The sequence below is a fragment of the Carcharodon carcharias genome, chromosome 6 (genome assembly GCF_017639515.1).
Source record: "Carcharodon carcharias isolate sCarCar2 chromosome 6, sCarCar2.pri, whole genome shotgun sequence".
Classification (NCBI taxonomy): domain Eukaryota; kingdom Metazoa; phylum Chordata; class Chondrichthyes; order Lamniformes; family Lamnidae; genus Carcharodon; species Carcharodon carcharias.
In genome coordinates this window covers 192,196,275-192,218,317 of record NC_054472.1, presented here as the reverse complement: position 1 = coordinate 192,218,317, position 22,043 = coordinate 192,196,275, and the positions used below count along the sequence as shown (strand labels likewise).

At 46.6% G+C, this 22,043-nt stretch overlaps 1 protein-coding gene across 1 annotated transcript in view; it reads left to right on the top strand.

Moving 5' to 3' along the window:
• Positions 1–21,554, top strand: part of chpf2 (chondroitin polymerizing factor 2) — a 46,148-nt gene extending 24,594 nt beyond the window's left edge. The window contains exons 3-4 of the mRNA XM_041190474.1: positions 14,586–14,768; positions 19,412–21,554. Coding sequence (XP_041046408.1) covers positions 14,586–14,768; positions 19,412–20,671 — 1,443 coding nt within the window. The 3' untranslated portion in view covers positions 20,672–21,554. The remainder of the gene's footprint in view (positions 1–14,585; positions 14,769–19,411) is intronic.
• The last annotated feature ends 489 nt before the right edge of the window (positions 21,555–22,043 follow it).

Below are 22,043 nucleotides of genomic sequence, written 5' to 3'. Positions count from 1 at the left end.
AAATATGTATAAAATGGGATAAAAGGGAGGATAAAAAAGGAGATAAAACCATGGATAAATGAATAAAAATAAGTGGATAAAGATAAATAAAAATGAATGTAGAAAAAAGGAGTTTCAAAAAGGGGGTGAGGATAGAGGAGAGAGTTCATGGCCTGAAGTTGTTGAACTCAATGTTAAGTCCAGAAGGCTGTAAAGTGCCTAGTCGGAAGATGAGGTGCTGTCTCTCCAGTTTGCGTTGAGCTTCACTGGAACAATGCAGCAGGCCAAGGACAGACATGTGGGCCTGAGAGCAGGGTGGGGTGTTGAAACGACAAGGGAGGTCTGGGTCATGCTTGTGGACAGACCGAAGGTGTTCTGCAAAGCGGTCACCCAGTCTGCGTTTTCCTCTCCAATGTAGAAGAGACCGCATTGGGAGCAGCAAATGCAGTAGACTAAATTGAAGGAGGTGCAAGTGAAATTTTGCTTCACCTGAAAGGAGTGTTTGGGGCCTTGGATGGTGAGGAGGGAGGTGGTAAAGGGGCAGGTGTTGCACCTTCGACGATTGCATGGGAAGGTGCCGTGGAAAGGGGGGTTGGGGGTGATGGAGGGAACTGTCCCTACAGAATGCTGACAAGGTGGGGTGAGGGGAAGATGTGTTTGGGGGTGGCATCATGCTGGAGTTGGCGGAAATGGTGGAGGATGATCCTTTGAATGCGGAGGCTGGTGGGGTGATAAGTGAGGACAAGGGGGACCCTATCATGTTTCTGGGAGGGAGGGGGAAGGTGTGAGGGCAGAGGCGGGGGAGATAGGTCGGACACAGCTGAGGGCCCTGTCAACCACCGTAGGGGGGAAACCTCGGTTAAGGAAGAAGGAAAACACATCAGATGTGCCGTTTTGGAAAGCGGCATCATCAGGACAGATGCGACGGAGGCGAAGGAACTGAGAGAATGGGATGGAGTCCTTACAGGAAGTGGGGTGTGAGGAGCTGTAGTCGAGGTAGCTGTGGGAGTTGGTAGGTTTGTAATGGATATTGGTGGATAGTCTATCACCAGAAATGGAGACAGAGAGGTCAAGGAAGGAAAGGGAAATGTTGGAGATGGACCATGTGAAGGTGATAGAGGGGTGGAAATTGGAAGCAAAATTGATAATTTTTTCCAGGACCAGACAAGAACATGAAGCAGCACCGAAACGGGCATCGATGCACCGATAAGAGTTGTGGGAGGGGGCCTGAGTAGCACATATCCGACCTGATCAATTACCACCCCATCAGTCTACTCTTGATCATCAGTAAAGTAATGGAAGGGGTATCAAGCGGCACTTGCTTAGCAATAAGCTGTTCACTGATGCCCAGTTTGGGTTCTTCCAGGGCCACTCAGCTCCTGACCTCATTACAGCCTTCATTCAAACATGAACAAAAGAGCTGAATTCCCGAGGTGAGGTGAGAGTGACTGCACTTGACATCAAGGCAGCATTTGACTGAGTGTGACATCAAGGAGCCCTAGCAAAAGTGGAGTCAATGGGAATTGGGGAAAACTCTCCACTGATTGGAATCATACCGAGTACAATGGAAGATGGTTGTGGTTGTTGGAGGTCAGTCACCTCAGCTCCAGGACATCACTGCAGGAGCTCCTCAGGGTAGTATCCTGGACCCAACCATCTTCAGCTGCTTCATCAATGACCTTCCTTCCATCATAAGGTCAGAAGTGGGGATGTTTGCTTATGTTCATCATTCGCAATTCCTCAGATACTGAAGCAGTCCATGCCCAAATGCAGCAGGACCTGGACAATATCCAGGCTTGGGTTGATAAGTAACATTCATGCTACTCAAATGCTAGGCAATGACCATCTCCAACAAGAGAGAATCTAACCACCTCTTGACATTCAATGGCATTATCATCACTGAATCCCCCACTGTCAACATCCTATGGGGGTCACCATAATCCAGAAATTGAGCTGGACTAGCCATATGAATACTGTGGTTACAAGAGCAAGTCAAAGGCTAAGAATCCTGCAATGAGTAACTCACCCCCTGCCTCCCATAGCCTGTCCACCATCTAGAAGGCACAAGTCAGGAATGTGATGGAATACTCCCCACTTGCCTGGATAAGTGCAGCTCCAACAACACTCAAGAAACTTGACACCATCCAGGATAAAGCAGCCCACTTGATTGGCACCACATCCACAAACTTTCACTCCCTCTGCCACTGACGCACAGTAGCAGTAGTGCGTGTATCATCTACAAGATACACTGCAGGAATTGACCAAGGCTCCTTAAACACCATCCTGACTCGGAAATATATCTCCGTTCTTTCACAGTCGCTGTGTCAAAATCCTGGAACTCCCTCCCTAACAGCACTCTGGGTGTACCTGCACCACATGGACTGCAGCGGTTCAAGAAGGCAGTTCACCACCACCTTCTCCAGGGCAACTAGGGATGGGCAATAAATTCTGGCCCAGCCAGCGAAGCTTACATCGTGTGAGTGAATAAAAAAATTGTGGTGGAAGCAGATTCCGTATTTTTTTTTAAAAGAAGAGTTGGGTAAATACTTAAGTGGGAAATAAATAGAGGGGTAAGGGGAAACAGCAAAGGAAGTGGGGCTAATTAGATAGCTCTTTGAAAGAGCTGTCACCTGCATGATGGGCTGAGTTGCCTCTTTCAGCGCTTTGTGATTCTGTAATCTATGATCTACTACAACGTTTCTTTCAATCGGTACCCGGGAGATTTGGAATCTTTGCGGGAACAGTAAACAAAATAGCTGCATGTACTTGTATAAAATGTTCCACAAGTGTTTTACAAGGGCTTCAAAGGACTCTCAGCATTGTGTGGGAGAGATCTTTTGGCCAAAGAAAATCCGCCTGTTTTGAGCCCACAATCTAGACTGATGCTTCAGTGCTTTATTGTGGGAGAGAGAGAGACCCCCCCTCGCCAAATCAAGGCAGCAGCACTGAGGGAGGGATCCCTGTCCGGAGGTTGGGGGTGTTGCTCTAAGAGAGGGCCCCTCTCTCTCGAGGGAGGACGGTGCTGAGGGAGGCCCATCCTATTGGAGGTGCAGGCTGAGGGAGAGCTGTTCTGTCATAGAGGCAGCTCTGAGGGAGAGCGGCACTGTCGGAGGGGCAGTGTTGAATGCGGATGCGCAGTTAGAGGGAAAGTGTTGTGGAAGGACCGCGCTGTCGGAAGGGTGGCGCTGAGGGAGGGCTGTCCTGACCGAGCGGTAGCACTGGGGGAGGACCATCCTGTCGGAGGAGCAGTGTTAAGGGAGCACTGCCCTGTTGGGGTCAAGTTTTAGACAGGAATGCAACGCTTGGAGGAAGTTGGTTGTATTGTCATAAAGCAACATGACCAGTAGCGCAGTGGTTATGTTACTGGACTAGTGACGATAGAGGAGTAGTGATATATTCTGGGTCAAGTTGGTGTGTGGCTTGGAGGGGAACTCGCAGTTGGTCTGCTTTGTCCTGGATGGTATCAAGCTTCTTGATTGTTGTGGGAGCTGCACTCATCCAGGCAAGTGGGGAGTATTCCATCACACTCCTGATATGTGTTTTATTGATGGTAGGCCGGCTTTGGGGAGTCAAGAGGTGAGTTACTCTCCGCAAGGTTCCCAGCCTCTGACTTGCTCTTGTAGCTACAGTATTTATATGACTAGTCCAGTTCAGTTTCTGGTCAATGGTAACCCCCAGAATGTTGATAGTGGGGGATTCAGTGATGGTAATGCCATTGAACATCAAGGGGGGATGGTTACATTCTCTCTTGTTGGAGATGGTTATTTCCTGGCACTTGCTTGGCGTGAATATTACTTGGTACATATCAGCCCAAGCCTGATTATTGCTCAGGTCTTACTGCACGCAGATACTGCTTCAATATGAGGAGTCTCAAATGGGACTGAGCACTGTGCAGTCATCAGCAAATTATGATGGATCTTATGATGGAGGGAAGGCCATTGATGAAGCAGTTGACCCTCAATCACTTTGGAAGTTTCTTCACCATGTCCCTTTAGTGGTTCAAGAAGATGGATCACCTGCATTTTCCCAGGGCAAATGGGGATGGACTGTAAATCAATGATTAGGCCTCAGCTGGAGTTTTACTGGCATTTCTGGAAACTTGTCTTCATGAAAGATATGTAGGCCTTGAGGCACAGAGGAGGTTTTTCAGGATGTTACCAGGGATGAAGAACTTCAGTTATGAGGAGAGCTTGGCAAAGTTAGGACTGTTCTCCTGAAACATAGAAAATAGGAGCAGTAGATCATCTGACCCTTCGAACCTGCTTCCCCATTCAATACGATCACGGCTGATCCTCTATTGCAACACCATGCTCCCGCTCTCTCCCCATACCCTTTGATGCCTTTAGAGTCTAGAAATCTATCTATTTCCTTCTTAAATATATCCAGTGTGACTTGGCCTCCACAGCCTCCTGCGGTACAGAATTCCACAGGTTCACCACTCTCTGAGTGAAGAAGTTTCTCCTCATCTCAGTCCTAAATGGGCTACCCCGTGTCCTGAGACTGTGACCCCTTTTTCTAGACCCCCAGCCAGAGGAAACATCATCCCTGCATCCAGTCTATCCATCTTTGTCAGAATTTTAAACATTTCAATGTGATCTCCTCTCTTTCCTCTAAACTCCAGTGAACACAGGCCTTGTCAGCCCAACCTCTCCTTGTATGACAATCCTGCCATCCCAGGAATCAGTCTGATGAACCTTCACTGCACTCCCTTTATGGCAAGTATATCCTTTCTTAGGTAAGGAGACCGAAACTACACATAATACTCCAGGTGTGGTCTCACCAAGGCCCTGTACAGCTGCAGTAAGACATCCTTGCTCCTGTACTCAATTCCTCTCGCAATGCAGACCAACATACCATTTGCCGCCTTAACTGCTTGCTGCACCTGCATGCTTGCTTTCAGTGGTTGGTGTATAAGGATACCCAGGTCCATCACCATTTAAGTAATGCTCTGCCATTCTGTTTTTCCTACCAAAGTGGATAACTTCACACTTATCCACGTTATACTGCATCTGCCCAGTATTTGCCCGCTCACTCAACTTGTTTAAATCATCTTGAAGCCTCTTAACATCTTCCTCACCACTCTCACTCCCACCTAGTTTTGTGTCATCAAACTTGGAAACATTACATTTGGTTCCCTCATCCAAATCATTGATATATATAGTGAATTGCTGGGGCCCCAAGCACTGACCCCTACTACTCACCGCCTGCCATTACGAAAAAGACCCATTTATTCCTGCTCTGTTTCCTGCCAATATATTACCCCTAATCCCATGTGCTTTAATTTTGCACACTAACATCTTATGTGGGACATCATCAAAAGCTTTCTGAGAATCCAAATACACCACATCCACTGGTTCTCTCTTATCTATTCTGCTAGTTCTGATGAGAGGTTCTCAGCGTGAATAGAGAAATATTTATTATCCCCTCTGTGTGGGTCAATAACCAGAGGTCAGAGACTTAAACTCAAACGATCTAGAGAGAAGCCGAGGAGCATTTTTTTTTTTGAGTTGCTGGTGTCTTGAAAGCTTGACCTGAGTAAGTGGCGGAGGCTGATCCCATCAATAATTTTAAGGGAGTATTCTTGACAGTTGACGATGAAGAACTTATACAGGGTTTCAGACAAAAAGCAGGGATGTGGGATTAGGAACGATTTCTCTTTTGAAGAGTTAGCACAGGCATGACAGCCCCAATGGCTTCCCGAGCTAAAGCTTCTGTGATTCTATGAAATCATGTTCTTACTTACGAACATGCGAATTAGGAGCAGGAGTAGGCCACCAAGTCCTTCGAGCTTGCTCCGACATTGAACCTTTTGGCTGATCTGATTGTAACCTCAACCCGACATTACTGTCTACTGCTGATAGCCTTTCACTGTCTTGTTAATCAAGAATCTATCCAGCTCTACCTTAAAAATATTCAAACGCTCTGCTTCCACTGCCTTTTGAGGAAGAGAGTTCCAAAGTCTCACGACTCTTAAGAGCGACCCCTTATTTTTAAACGCTGACCCCCAGTTCGAGATTCTCCCACAAGAGGAAACATCTTCTCCAAAGACCCTGTCAAGACCCCTCAGGATCTTAAAGGTTTCAATCAAGTTTCCCCTTACGCTTCTAAATTCCAGTGGACTCGAGCCTAATCTGTTCAACCTTTTCTCATGAGACAACCCGCCCATTCCTGGTATTAGTCCGGCAAACCTTCTCTCAACTGCTAACGCATTTGCATCATCCCTTAAATAAGGGCACACTACTTCAGATGTGGTCTCATTAGTGCTTTGTATGCCTGAAGTATAATCTCCCTATGTTTGTAATCAATTCCCCTCACAATGAATGATAACATCCTATTAGGTTTCCTCATTACCTGCTGTACCTGCATACTAACCTTTTGTGATTCATGCACTAGGACACCCAGATCCCTCTGCATCTCAGAGCTCTGCGATCTCTCACCATTTAGATAATATGCTTCTTTTCTGACATCCACTTCCTGAGATTGAATTAATGAAATAAAAGGAGCTCACACCTTTACGGGGAGAACTATTATTGAAGAGAAACAAGTACATTGAATGGGTTTAATGTCTGCTGCAGACCAACCAGCTGAAGTAACCCACTAAGCTGTTCACACTCGCCTCCCTCTCCAATCCTCTATTCTTGGAAAATGGCCCAGCTCCCTGTGAGGAATTCCACTCTCTCTGCTCCTGCCTAGAGGAATATTTCCCAGCAAAGCAGGAGTGATTTGTGGGTGGCGAGGATGATGAGGAAGGGAAGGAAAAATTCCAGTTTCATTAAGAGTTTTCACAAGGACTTATAAAGTGGGTCACTGTCCCAGTGTAAAGATCTCCCTTGTCTGCATCTTTGTGTGGAGAGCCTGGCTCTAATTATTGATCGGGAAGTGGTCAGAATTAACTCAAAACTGTAATTTTTCCCAAATGCTCTAAACTTCCCTTCGTACAAGTCTACAAAGTAGTCTAATTGAAGTTTACCACAAAACTGTTCAAATGTTTGCCCAGCCTGTGCTGTGGGTAGTTCATCCTCTTGGTGTGGCAGTGAGATACAAAAACCATTTGGCTAAACTCTGAAAGTCCCAGAACTTCAGGTACCTGCGTTCACCACCAGCTGCATGTAGAGTACTAACACTTGCAGCTTGTGTTGATCAGGTATACCTGGGGGGAATACTTTGAATGTAGAGTTCTACCCTTCTCCCCAAACCAAGCAATAAAATCTGCTCCTGCAGTGTTTAAAATTGACGATAGAGCAAATGTATGTTTCTGTAGTGTTTTTCACAATCTCAGAGCCACTGAAGTATTTCAAAGGGATTTCAAAGTAACGCAAGGGGAGATGGTGGCATAGTGGTAATGTCACTGGACTAGTAATCTAGAGACCCAGGCTAATGTTCTGAGGACATGGGTTCAAATCCCACCATGGCAACTGGAGGAATTTAAATACAGTTAATAAATCTGGAATTGTGTACGAAACCATTGTCAATTGTTGTAAATACACCCATCTGGTTCACTAATGCCCTTTAGGGAAGGAAAGTTGCCATCCTTACCTGGTCTGTCCTACACGTTATTCCAGACCCACAGCAATGTGGTTGACTCTTAACTGCTGTCTGAAATGGTGTGGCAAGGGACTCAGGTCACAGAATCACACAGTGCAGAAGAGGCCCTTCGGCCTATCAAGCCTGCACTGACACCGGCACGTGAGAAACACCTGACCTATCTACCTAATCCCATTTACCAGCACTTGGCCCATAGCCTTGAATGTTATGACGTGCCAAGTGCTCATCCAGGTACTTTTTAAAGGATGTGAGGCAACCCGCCTCCACCACCCTCCCAGGCAGCGCATTCCAGACCGTCACCACCCTCTGGGTAAAAAAGTTTTTCCTCACATCCCCCCCAAACCTCCTGCCCCTCACCTTGAACTTGTGTCCCCTCGTGACTGACCCTTCAACTAAGGGGAACAACTCCCTATCCACCCTGTCCATGCCCCTCATAATCTTGTACTACTCGATCAGGTCGCCCCTCAGTCTTCTCTGCTCCAATGAAAACAAACCAAGTCTATCCAGCCTCTCTTCATAACTTAAATGTTTCATTCCAGGCAACATCCTGGTGAATCTCCTCTGCACCCCCTCCAGTGCAATCACATCCTTCCTATAATGTGGCGACCAGAACTGCACACAGTACTCCAGTTGTGGCCTCACCAAGGTTCTATACAACTCCAACATGACCTCCCTACTTTTGTAATCTATGTCTCGATTGATAAAGACAACTGTCCCATATGACTTTTTCACCACCCCACCAACATGCCCCTCCGCCTTCAGAGATCTATGGACACACACGCCAAGGTCCCTTTGTTCCTCAGAACTTCCTAGTGTCATACCGTTCATTGAATACTTCCTTGTCAAATTACTCCTTCCAAAGTGTAATCACCTCATATTTTTCAGTGTTAAATTCCATCTGCCGCTTATCTGCCCATTTGACCATCCCGTCTATATCTTCCTGTAGCCCAAGATACTCACCCTCACTGTTAACCACCCGGCCAACCTTTGTTCAAGGGCAATTAGGGATGGGCAGCAAATGCTGGCCATTCTCTATAGTCACTTTTATTGTGTAGGAAATGAGGCAGCATTTCTGTGCACAGCAAGCTCCCACAGACAGCCACTGACTTCCCCTACCCTGCACTGAGAAATTAATGGGCCGTACCAAGGCTCATAGCACAGGATAACACAGAGAGAGGGGGACAAAATGGTTCCAGGGATCCGGGACTTTGGTTACTTGGATAGATTGCAGAAGCTGGGACCGTTTTCCTTGGAGAAGGGAAGGCTAAGAGGAGATCTGATAGAGGCATTCAAAATTGTCAGGGGTCTGGACAGAGGTAGATAGGGAGAAACTGCTTCCCATCATGAAAGGATCGAGAACGAGAGGGCACGGATTTAAGGTAATTGGCAGAAGAAGCAATGCTGACATGAGAAGCTTTTTCATACAGTGTGTGGTTAGAGGGGGGGAATGCCATTTCAGAGGGAATTGGATTAATACCTGAAAAAGAAGAGAAAAGAATTGCTCCTTAAGAGGGCCGGTACTGACACAATGGGCTGAATAGCCTCCTGTGCTGCAACCATTCTGATTCTGTGATGAGGCAAGGTAAACTGTGGACTCGTGGTTAGACAGTGAAAGCCTTGATTTTTGAATGTTTAAAGATTTGAGGAGGAAGGTTAGGAGCGTGATTATAAGAGTAAGATGGGGGGGGTTGTGGAGAGAGAGTTTAAAAAATAGTCTGATAGCATTTCCAGTATACTGGAACCCTGAGGGACCCAATAACTATAAGCAGCTAAGGATAGAATTCTGCATTTATATAGTGCCGTGTATGACTTCCAGATGCCCAAATACACTTCACAGCCATTGGAGCACTCTTGAAGTGTAGCCACTATTGTAATGTAGGAAAGGAGGCTGTAAGGCATAAGCAGCCAGTGTGATAATGACCAGATAATCTGTTTTAGATATATTGTTTGAGGGGTAAATATTGGTCAAGATACCATGGAAAAGGCTCCTGTTCTTCTTTGATTCCCTTGGTGGCGATGGTTGGCGGTGTGGTGGTCAGCTTTGTGCTAAACATTATCTACTGTGGCTCAGGAGCCCCACTTGGACATGGCAGTCTCTGCTGCATTTGCTGCAGAGGAGGACAGTAGATTGAGAAGGTACAGGATTTGCTGCTCTCTGTTTTTGTTGAGCCACATTCACGGCCAGCTGAGCTCTTTGTTTCTGCTCACCTCCTTCCTTCCAGGCAGTCAGCCTCCAGAGGTTACGGCCGTCAGCAACTCTCTCCCAGTTGTCAGCATCAGTGCCCACCATCTTCAAACCTCGTTCGCAGGTGCCCTTGTAGCAGAGGTATGGATGCCCAGGAGGTGGTAACTCAGTGGCCAGTTCACCATACAGAAGATCTTGGGGTATATGGCCGTCATCCATCCAATGAATGTGGCTAAGCCGGTGCAGACGCTTTAGTTTAGCAATAAATATACTCTGATGTAATTAGCATGCTCCAGGACCTCTGATTTGGTGATCTTGTCCTGCCAAGAGATCTTGGTGATGCATCTGAGACAGCAAAGTTGGAAACCGTTCAGCCTTTATTCCTGCCTATCATATGTTGTCCAGATATCACCACTGGTGGAGTGCACTGAGGATGCAGGCTTGGTAGTCTCGCTGTTTGGTGTTCAGTCAGGTTGCTATTGCTTATTCTGAAAGAGGGTGTTACTTACACAAAGCTTGTGGTAGTAGCAAAGCTGAAGTAGTCTCTGTCCGTTCTAATTTACCTTTCCCAGGCCATGACTTCCAAGGGAGGAGGACCATGCCTCATGGTCCATGCCCACTCTTGCGTTGAAATGCACCAGTAGGTAAAACTGTTCTGTCTTAGGGATTCTGCTGAAAGCAGGGTCAAGCTTACAGCGCCAGTCTTTCAGCACAGCATCGGAGTATCGATAGTCATGATGCTAACTGGCCCTGTCTGAGTTGAGAGGTGGATGGAGAGAACGTGTTCTGAACCATTTGTGGGGAGTTCTATCATGGAGAATAGTGAGTTCCCTACAGCAGAGCCTACACCTTGCTCGCACATTTCCTTTGAACTGTTCCGCTGCGAGATGAACGTGTAAAGCCTTTCTTTCGGTGATCCACTCTTAGCAAGTTTGGTCTCTTGTTGGGAAACTATGTCAATGTTCAGTCTGTCAAGTTCCATGTTGATCATGGATGTCCGGTGTGTGTTATCGACCGGCTGCAAGTCATCTGGTTGGTGCTGTAAGATTTTTGATGCCTACGTTTTCATGACAATCTGGCAGATTTCCTGGTGATTTTTTTTCCCCCCCTGGTGCCTGACCACAAATTGCCAGATTAATTCAATTCAGTTTCCCTTGCCATTCTTAAAATATTTGTCATTGGGATGTGGGTGGCACATTTTCTGACATTTTCTGCCCATCCAGCAGCGCTCTTGGAATTTGCAATGAGTGTCCACACCATCAAGAGAAGGGATATGCAAAGCTTTACCACACTGTTGGTGATGTCTTCGCCTCCTGTTGTGTTTTGAAGCTTTTAAATATTTCAGGGTGGTTGTGCTGCAGAGGATTTTTTTTTAAATTAAAGGGTTGCACTGCCTGATCTATAATTTTGTTGGTAATTTCCCAGATGCCTCAGAACTGAAACAGGAACCCAGAGCCTTTCAAGTTTGAAATGGGACTTTCTGATTAATGTTAAACACGGCTGCCCCATCTAGCTTTCCACAGAATGGTGACTCAGAGCTGAAACAGATGGTTATTTGTAAGAACGTTCAGGGAGAGATCATCACTCAGGCACTTTGTGACTTCACATCAGACTTCAGATAATGAAAGAGTCTGTGCCCACTGGCAGCAAGACCTGGACAACATCCAGACTTGGGCTGATAGGTGGTAGCAACTTGCCTTTATAATGGCACCCTTAGCACCATAGAATGTCCCGAGGGGCTTTGCAGGAGCGATTATCAAACAAGATTTGGCACTGAGGCACATGACATGTTGTTTCTGGTGACCAATAGCTCAGTCAAAGGGGTAGGTTTTAAGGAGCTTCTTAAAGGAGTAAAGAGAGACGGAGAGGTTTAGGGAGGAAGTTCTAGGGGCTTAGGCCCTTGACAGATGAAAACACGGCCACCAATGGTGGAGCAAATAAAATCTCTCGATGTAATTCGATAGATAAGGACAGAACCAAGTAAGGGAGGTTCAACCCTTTAAGACGTATTGGAGGGAGAAGGGTGCCATATAAAGGCAGGTTGTTGTCACCTAGCAGCCCAAGTCTGGATGTTGTCCAGGTCTTGCTGCCGCACCATCTCCAACTGTGTTGAAGACTGCTGATAAGTCAAGAAGAATGAGGCAGGGATAGTTTACAACTGTCACAATGAATGTCACTTGTGACTTTGGTAAGTGCTGATCCAGTACTGAGACAGGCCAGAAATCTGATTGGAGGGATTGGAACGTGGAATTGTGGGGAAAATGGGCGTGAGTTTGGGAGGCCACAAAATGCTGAAGGAGTTTGGAGAGGAAAGGAAGGTTGGAGATGGGTGAACATTTGCAAGGATGGAGGGGTCAAGGGTTGTCTTTTCGAGGTGACAGATGACTGTATACTTGAAAAGGGAATGACAGTACCTGAAAGAGTACTGTTAACAATATCAGCTCACGCGGGAGCTAGGAAGGCAAGTTGAGTCATCAACAGTTTGATCATAGTTTGAGATTTATACAGGGTGATGGAGAGAGAGCAGAGCAATGGGATTAGTTTGGGATTGATACAGGGCTATGGGGAGAGAATGGGATTAGTTTGGAATTGATACAGGGTGATGGGGAGAGGGTGGGGTAGTGGGATCCATTTGGTATTGATGTAGGGCTATGGGGAGAGAGTGGGGCAGTGGGATTAGTTTGGGGATTGATACAGGGCTATGGGGAGAGAGCGGGGCAGTGGAATTAGTTTGGGGATTGATACAGGGCTATGGGGAGAGAGTGGGGCAGTGGGATTAGTTTGGGATTGATATAGGGCTATGGGGAGAGAGTGGGGCAATGGGATTCATTTGGGATTGATCCAAGGCTATGGGGAGAATGGGGCAGTGGGATTCATTTGGGATTGATACGGGGCTATGGGGAGAGAGTGAGGCAGTGGGATTCATTTGGGATTGATACAGGGCTATGGGGAGAGTGGGGCAGTGGGATTAGTTTGGGATTGATAGAGGGTGATTGGGAGAGAGTGGGGCAGTGGATTAGTTTGGGGATTGATAGAGGGTGATTGGGAGAGAGTGGGACAGTGGATTAGTTTGGGGATTGATACTGGGCTATGGGGAGAGAGTGGGGCAGTGGATTGGTTTGGGGATTGATACAGGGCTATGGGGAGAGAGTGGGGCAGTGGATTAGTTTGAGGATTGATACTGGGCTATGGGGAGAGAGTTGGGCAGTGGATTAGTTTGGGGATTGATAGAGGGTGATTGGGAGAGAGTGGGGGCAGTGGATTAGTTTGGGGATTGATAGAGGGTGATTGGGAGAGAGTGGGGGCAGTGGATTAGTTTGGGGATTGATACAGGGTGATTGGGAGAGAGTGGGGGCAGTGGATTAGTTTGGGGATTGATACAGGGTGATTGGGAGAGAGTGGGGGCAGTGGGATTAGTTTGGGGATTGATAGAGGGTGATTGGAAGAGAGTGGGGGCAGTGGGATTAGTTTGGGATTGATACAGGGCTATGGGGAGAGAGCAGGGCTATGGGGAGAGAGTAGGACAGTGGGATTAGTTTGGGGGTTGATACAGGGCTATGGGGAGAGAGCGGGGCAGTGGGATTAGTTTGGGGATTGATACAGAGCTATGGGGAGAGAGCGGGACAGCGGGATTAGTTTGGGATTGATCCAGGGCTATGGGGAGGGAGTGAGGCAGTGGGATTAGTTTGGGGATTGATAGAGGGTGATTGGGAGAGAGTGGGACAATGGATTAGTTTGGGGATTGATACAGGGCTATGGGGAGAGAGTGGGGCAGTGGGATTAGATTGGGGATTGATACAGAGCTATGGGAAGAGATTGGGGGCAGTGAATTAGTTTGGGGATTGATAGAGGGTGATTGGGAGAGAATGGGGGCAGTGGATTAGTTTGGGGATTGATACAGGGTGATTGGGAGAAAGTGGGGGGCAGTGGATTAGTTTGGGGATTGATAGAGGGTGATTGGGAGAGAGTGGGGGCAGTGGGATTAGTTTGGGGATTGATACAGGGCTATGGGGAGAGAGTGGGGCAGTGGGATTAGATTGGGGATTGATATTGAGCTATGGGAAGAGATTGGGGGCAGTGGATTAGTTTGGGGATTGATAGAGGGTGATTGGGAGAGAGTGGGACAGTGGATTAGTTTGGGGATTGATACTGGGCTATGGGGTGAGATCGGGGGCAGTGGGATTAGATTGGGGATTGATAGAGGGTGTTTGGGAGAGAGTGGGGCTGTAACTGTGGCAAAGTGCCAGCACAGACATTTTGAGACCAATTGGCCTCCTTTAAGCTTGAATGATTCCAGCCTTTTGAAGCTGTCACTAGAGTGTAACTAATTGTCTTTGATATTTCAGATTGGAATCTTCTTTTGCAAGTTTGTCATATTTGGAAATAAGTTAATTCTCAGAAACCTAAAAGTTCCTAGATTGAGATTATTGACCTGGATAGAGCATTGGATCAAACACTGGGCTTGTACCTCTGGTCCCAGTGTTCAAATCCAATCCAGAGAAACGATGAAGGAACTTTCTGTCCGCCTGTAACTACCTTTTTGCGATATGGGCAATCTCAGTCCATTTGTTTGTGGGCTCATGGTTTGGCCCCTGGTGTCACTGCTTCAGTTGTCCAACTTAGAGACATCGCAGAACAGCTGATGTGGGAAATGGGGGATAATGCTGGAAGCTTTGACAGTGTGTCTCTTTTTGGCAGCAGTACTCAATTTCTGCACTACTAGGTGACTAAAGGGAAGAGCGCCTCACTGGTCCGTTAAGTGCGGAGTGCTGAGATGCAGCTGAGCAGAGCTTCACTCTGTGCTTGTTGCTGACCCTGGGTGTCTGAAATGTTCTGTTCCCTCTACACTGACGTCTCAACCTGCTTGTTGTTCCAGGATGTGCGTTACCACTCCTTCCAACTCAGCAAGAACACAGACCCAGATAAAGAAAACAGCAGAAAGTTCAGAAGGGCCTTTGCCATTCATCTGGTGTCAGACCCTATGCTCATGTACCGCCTTCATCGCCGTTTCAGTGAGCTTGAGTTGGAAAGGACGTACCGGGAAATCAGACAGCTGCAGGTAACGTCGGCTTGGATCATTCTTCGGGCCACTAGTTTACAGCGACTGTGAATAAACTCAGTTCTGTTTTTGTTGCGCAGGATTCCAGGGGTTTTTAACAGGTGCTTTAAGAATTAGAGCCCTTCAATTCCATTTGCTTTACCACAAAATCCACAAGTCATTATTTATCCTGTCCTCTCAGGGGTCCCATTCCTGACGTAGAGTTATTCAAGTGCCACCATCCTCTATCATGTCTATTTGAAAGATCAATCCCATTAGTCCCCCTGCCCCGTTCTATCCCCCATTATCCTACATAGTTCCCCTTTTCAAGTATTGATGCAATTTCCTTTTGAAAGTTACGAGCATGCGAATTAGGAGTAGGAGTAGGCCACTCAGCCCCTCACCCTGCTCCACCATTCAATAAAATCATGGCTGATCTGATTGTAACCTCAACCCCATGTTTGTGCCTAACCCTGATAACCTTTCACCCCATTTGTTCATCAAGAATCTGTCCAGCTATGCCTTAGAAACATTCAAAGACTCTGCTTCCACTGCCTTTTGAGGAAGAGAGTTCCAAAGACACTCAACCCTCTGAGAGAAAAAACCTCTCCCTATCTCTGTCTTAAATGGGCAACTCCTTGATTTAAAACAGAATCACAGAATTTTAACAGCACAGGAGTCCATTCAGCCCATCGTGTCTGCACCAGCATTCCAATGAGCATTATGACCTAGTGCCATTGCCCTGCCTTTTCCCTGTACCCCCGCACATTGTTTCTATTCAAGTAATCATCTAATGCCCTCTTGAATGTCTCGATTGAATCTGCCCCGACCATACTTCCAGGCAGTGCATTCTAGACTCAAACCACTCGTGTGAAAAAGCTTTCTCTCGTGTCCCATTTGCTTCTTTTGCAAATCACTTTAAATCTTTGCCTTCTCGTTCTTGATCCTTTTACGAGTGGGAACAGTTTCTCCCTATCTACTCTGTCCAGCCCCCTCATGATTTTGAACACCTCTATCAAGTCCCCTTTCAACTTTCTCCTCTGCAAGGAGGATAGTCCCAACCTCTCCAATCTTTCCTCATAGCTAAAGTTTCTCATCCCTAGGACCATTCTTGTAAACCTCTTCTGCACTCTCTCCAGTGTGTTCACATCCTTCCTATAATGTGGTGCCCAGAACTGTACACAGTACTCCAGCTGAGGTCTAATGAAGGGCTTATATAAAGCATAACCTCCAGTCTCTTGTACTCCATGCCCCTATTAATAAAGCCCAGGATACTATATGCTATATTAGCTGCTCTCTCCACCTGTCCTGCCACCTTCAATGATCAATGTACATATACACCCAGGTCTTTCTGCTCCTGCACCCCCTTCAAAATTCCATCCCTTATTTTATATTGTCTGTCCATACTCTTCCTACCAAGATGCATCACCTCACACTTCTCTGCATTGAACTTCATCTGCCACCTATCTGCCCACTCCACCAACTTGTCTGTGACTCCTTGAAGTTCCACACTGTCCTCCTCACATTTCAGAACACTCCCAAACTTCGTATCATCCGCAAACTTTGAAATTGTCCCCTGCACACCAAGATTTAGATCATTAATATATATCAGGAACAGCAAGGGTCCCAATACCGACCCTTGGGGAACTCCACTACAAACCTTCCTCCAGCCCGAAAAATATCCATTGACCATTACTCTCTGCTTCCTATTTTTCAGCCAATTTTGTATCTACGTTGCTAATGTCCGTTTTATTCCATGAGCAATAAGTTCTCTCAAAAGTCTGTTGTGTGGCACTGTGTCAAATGCCTTTTCAAAGTCCATGTACACCACATCAAAAGCATTACCCTCATCAACCTTTTCTGTTATCTCTTCAAAAAACTCCAAGTTAGTTAAACACAATTTCTCCTTTAGAAATGCATACTGGCTCTTCCTTATCAACCCATATTTTTCCAGGTGACTACTAATTCTATCCTGAATAATTGTTTCTAGAATCTTGCCCACCACTGAACTGAAACTGACTGGTCTGTAATTGCTGGGTTTATCCTTACAACTTTCTTTGAACAAGGGTGTAATGTTTGCAATTCTCCAGCCCTCTGGCACCTCCCCTGAGTCTAGGGAAGACTGAAAGATTATGGCCAGTGCCCCTGCAATTTCAACTCTCAATTCCTTCAGTATCCTTGGATGCATCTCACCTGGTCCTAGTGCCTTGTCAACTTTAAGTACCGACAGTCTATTCAACACTTCCTCCTTATCAATTTTGAGCCCTTCTAGTGACAGAGCTTCCTCGTCTGTCACCATGGCCTGGGTAAAGGCGGATGAAAAGTATTCATTTAATAACTCAGCCATGGTCCCTTCGTCCAAGTATAAATCCCCTTTTAGGTCCCTAATCGGCCCTACTCTCCTTTTACTATTTATATGCCTATAGAAGATTTTGGGATTCCCCTTTATGTTGGCTTTCAGTCTTTTCTCATAATTTTTCCACTTCTCAAAGAAACAGTGACCCCTAGTTCAAGATTTTCCCACAAGAGGAAACATCCTCTCCACATCCACCCTGTCAAGACCCCTCAGGGTCTTAAAGGTTTCAACTAAGTCACCTCTTACTCTTCTAAATTCCAGCGGATACAAGCCTAATCTGTCCAACCTTTCCTCATAAGGCAACTCGCCCATTCCTGGAATTAATCTAGTAAATCTTCTCTGAACTGCTTCTGACGCATTTACATCTTCCTTCAAATAAGAAGACCAGTACTGTACACAAGACTCCAGGTGTGGTCTCACCAGTGCCCTGTATAACTGAAGCATAACCTCCCTACTTTTATATTCAATTCCCCTCACAATAAACAATAACATTCTATTAGCTTTCCTAATTACCTGCTGTACCTGCAAACTAACCTTTTGTGATTCATGCACTAGGACACCCAGATCCCTCTGAACCTCAGTGCTGTGCAATTGCTCACCATTTAGATAATAAGCTTTTTTGTTCTTCCTGCCAAAATGGACAATTTCACATTTTGCCCACATTATACTCCATTTGCCAGATCTTTGCCCACTCACTTAACCCCTCTGTGTAACCTCCTTACGTCCTCTTCACAATTTACTTTCCTACCTATTTTTGTGCCATCAGCAAGTTTAGTAACCATTCCTTTGGCCCCCTTCAACCATTTATATAAATTGTAAACAGTTGAGGCCTCAGCACTGATTCCTGTGGCACACCACTCGTCACACCTTGCCAACCTGAAAAAGGCCCTCTGTGCCTACTCTCTGCTTCCTGTTAGTTAACCAATCTTCTATCCAGGCCAATATGTTACCCCCTACACCATGAGCTTTTATTTCCACAATAACCTTTGATGTGGCACTTTATCAAATACCTTCTAGAAATCTAAGTACAGTACATTCACCAGTCTCCCTTTATCCACAGCACATGTGATTCCTTCAAAGAACTCCAATAAATTGGTTAAACATGGTTGCCTTTTTACAAAACCATGTTTTGGGGAGGCGATGGCGTTGCAATATTGTCCCTGGACTAGTAATCCAGAGACCCAGGGTAATGCTGTGGGGACCCAGGTTTGAATCTTGCCACGGCAGATGTGGAGTTTGAATAATCTGGAATTAAAATTCTAATGATGACCATGAAACCATTGTCGATTGTTGTGAAAACCCATCTGGTTCACTGATGCCCTTTAGGGAAGGAAATCTGTCGTCCTTACCTGTGATTCTAGACCCACAGCAACGTGGTTGACTCTGAAATGCCCTCTGAAATGGCCTAGCAAGACATTCGGTTGTACCTTCTCAAGGGCAACTAGGAATGGGCAATAAATGCTGGCCCAGCCAGCAAAGCCCACATCCCTTGAATGAATAAAAAATCTAACTGCCTGATTGCTTTGAAATTTTCTAAACTGTAGCCTTGCTATAACATCTTTAATAATAGCTTCTAACATTTTCTCTATGACAGGTGTTAAACTAACTGGCCTATAGTTTCCTGCTTTCTGTCTCCCTTTTTGAATAAAGGAGTTACATTCGCTATTTTCCAATCTAATGGAAGCTTCCTCAAATCTAGAGAATTTTGGAAAATTAAAACCAGTGCATCAAATATCTCACCAGCCACTTCTTTTAAGACCTTAGGGTGAAGTCCACCCAGGCCAGTTGTATCTGTTCCCTCTGCCCTTTCAGGCAGCACACCTCTCTGTAAAAGAATAACATTCTCCTCGTCTCTCCTGTTTTTCCACCAATGGCCTTAAATCTGTAAGCTCTGGTTACTGACCCGCCTGCCTGTGGAAACATTTCTCCCTGCCTACTCCATCCAAACCCTGTGCCTCTAAACTTTCATTACTTCACACCACTCTCCGAGAGAACTGGGTGCAGATAGAAAGAGAATGTTAACTCTATACTGTCCTATTATTAATCGGCTTGCGAATCCTTCCGCTACATCACCCAGCTGTCTAAGGGAGGAATGTAAAAAATACAAAAATGTCCTGGGCTTCCGTCACCAAAACCTCACTTCCTGATTTTGCTCCTCTGTTCTCCTTTTGTAACCTCGCTGACCTGCTTCACTGCAGCTCCTTAGTGATCCATTAGGGTTTCTCAAGGATTGAGATCCCTGAATGCTAATCTCTTTCTCTTTGTGTGTGTGTGTGTGTGTGTGTGTGTGTGTGTGTGTGTGTTGCAGGTGGAAATTAAGAACCTGAGTAAGCTGACACCAGAGGGGGAAGCGGGAGCTTCCTGGCCGATCGGCATCAACCCGCCGTTCAAACCCAAGACCCGTTTTGAGGTTATAAACTGGGATTATTTCACAGAGGAGCAGATTTACTCGTGCGTGGAAGGAGCCCCAAAGTGTGAACTCCGTGGCATCAACAAGGCGGACATTAGTGACATCATAGAGACTGCGGTGCAGCAGCTGAACGAGAAATACCAGCCCACGCTGCGCTTCCGCAAGAGGCAGCTTCTCAATGGCTACCGCCGCTTTGACCCGACCCGGGGCATGGAGTACACGCTGGACCTGATGCTGGAAGCGCACACCCAGAAGGGCTACAGCCGGGCCATTGCAAAGCGGGTCAGCATGCTGCGGCCACTCAGCAGTGTGGAGATCATCCCCATGCCTTATGTGACTGAGGCTACCCGGGTTCAGGTGATCCTCCCGCTGACCGTGCACGAGGAGGGCTATGTGGGCAATTTCCTGGAGGCCTACTCTATGAACGCCCTGGACGTCCATGATAACATGCTGCTAACTTTCCTCTTCATCTACGACCCCTTTGATGCACAGCGCGTGAGCCAGAACGATGTATTTGCGGGTGTCAAGTCAGCCATAGCCGAGATCGAGAAGCGGTATTCTGACGTGAAAATCCCGTGGATCAGTGTCAAGACAGATGTTCCTTCCCAGATTAAGATCATGGACATCATCTCTAAAAAGCACCCTGTAGACACTTTGTTTTTCATTGCCGGTGTCTGGACTGAGATCAATGGCGAGTTTCTCAATCGCTGCCGGATGAATACCATCAACAACTGGCAGGTCTTCTTCCCCATCCACTTCCAAGAGTATAACCCCGCCATCATCTACCGGGAGCAGCAGACCCCTTCTTCTGCCGAGTTCCTGAAGGATGGCCATTTTGACAGGCGAGTCTTCAGTGAGGCCTGCTTCTTCAACTCGGACTACATGGCGGCCCGGACCAAGATGGCCGCCGACATCCTGGACAACGACGAGATGCTAGAGAACATGGAGGTGTACGACGTGTTCATCAAGTACTCGAGCCTGCACGTCTTCCGGCCGGTGGAACCAGCCTTGGTGCAGAAGTACACCCACCGCACGTGCAACCCACGGCTGAGCGAGGAGGTATACCACCGCTGTGTTCTCAGCAACCTGGAGGGACTGGCCTTGCGCTCCCAGCTGGCCTTGGCTATGTTTGAGCAAGAGCAAGCCAACAGCACTTAGACTTGACATTGTTATGAGGGGTGCTCCGGCACTGAACTGTACGCAGTATTTTATGTGATGTTGGGAACTGATAGTAGTTGTCAGTTAGGCGCAGCATTTAACCTCTGGGATCTCCAATCAAATCCATCCCTCTTCACACAAAGAGTAGTGGAAATCTGGAACGCTCTCCCACCCACACACACAAACCGGGGTTCAATTGATAATTTCAAAACTAAGATTAATAGATTTTCCTTGGCAAGGTTAATTAAGGCCTTTGGAACCAGGGCAGACAGATGGAGTTACCATAAAGATCAGCCATGATCCCACTGAATGGTGGAACAGGCTCCTAGAGTGAAAATCTCTGCTGCCTGTAAAGATTTGGAAGGTCGGGCGGTTGCAATCCGGGAAGGTTTTTACTTCTCCCACAATCTGCAGACCTTTATAACCCAAATTTAGCATAATCTCCCACTTTTTATCTTTTATCATTCCCTCAGGCCTGGTGATTATGCTGCATTAGGGTCTTTAGTTGTGGAAGCTTTCGTCAGTGTCTCAACAATGCTGAACTTGACATGACGTAGTCCACTCTCCAGTGCGAACATCTCTCAAGTCAGTGAACAAAAACATTTTTCAGGAAGTAAGATGGGGAGAATTGGAAGCCAATCCCAGATGAAGTGACAGATTGCCTGTTGACACTCCCTTTCAGCAAATTCACTGAAGTCTAAGCAAAACATTCAGCAAATATTTTATATTCAATAAGAGATTTGAAAAAGCACCCAACAGCTTGGGCTGACAAGTGGCAAGTAACACTCACACCACACAAGTATCAGGTAATGATCATCTCCAACAAGAGAGAATCCAGCCATCACCCCTTGACGTTCAGTGGCATTATCATCACTGAATTCCCCACTATCAACATCCTGGGGGTTACCATGGACCAGAAACTGAACTGGACCAGCCATATAAATACTGTGGCTACAAGAGCAGGTCAGAGGCTGGGAATCCTGCCACGAGTAACTCACCTCCTGACTCCCCAAAGCCTGTCCACCACCTACAGGGCACAAGTCAGGAGTGTGATGGAATACTCCCCACTTGTCTGGATGAGTGCAGCTCCCACAACACTCAACAGAGTAGACAAAGCAGGCCACTTAATTGGAACCACATCCACAAACATTCACTCCCTCCACCACCAATGCACAGTAGCAGCAGTGTGTGTACCATCTACAAGATGCACTGCAGGAATTCACCAAGGCTTCTTCAGCACCTTCCAAACCCATGACCACTACCATCTAGAAGGACAAGGGCAGCAGACACATGGGAACACCACTGCCTGGAAGTTCCCCTCCAAGTCACTCACCATCCTGACTTGGAAATATATCATCGTTCCTTCACTGTC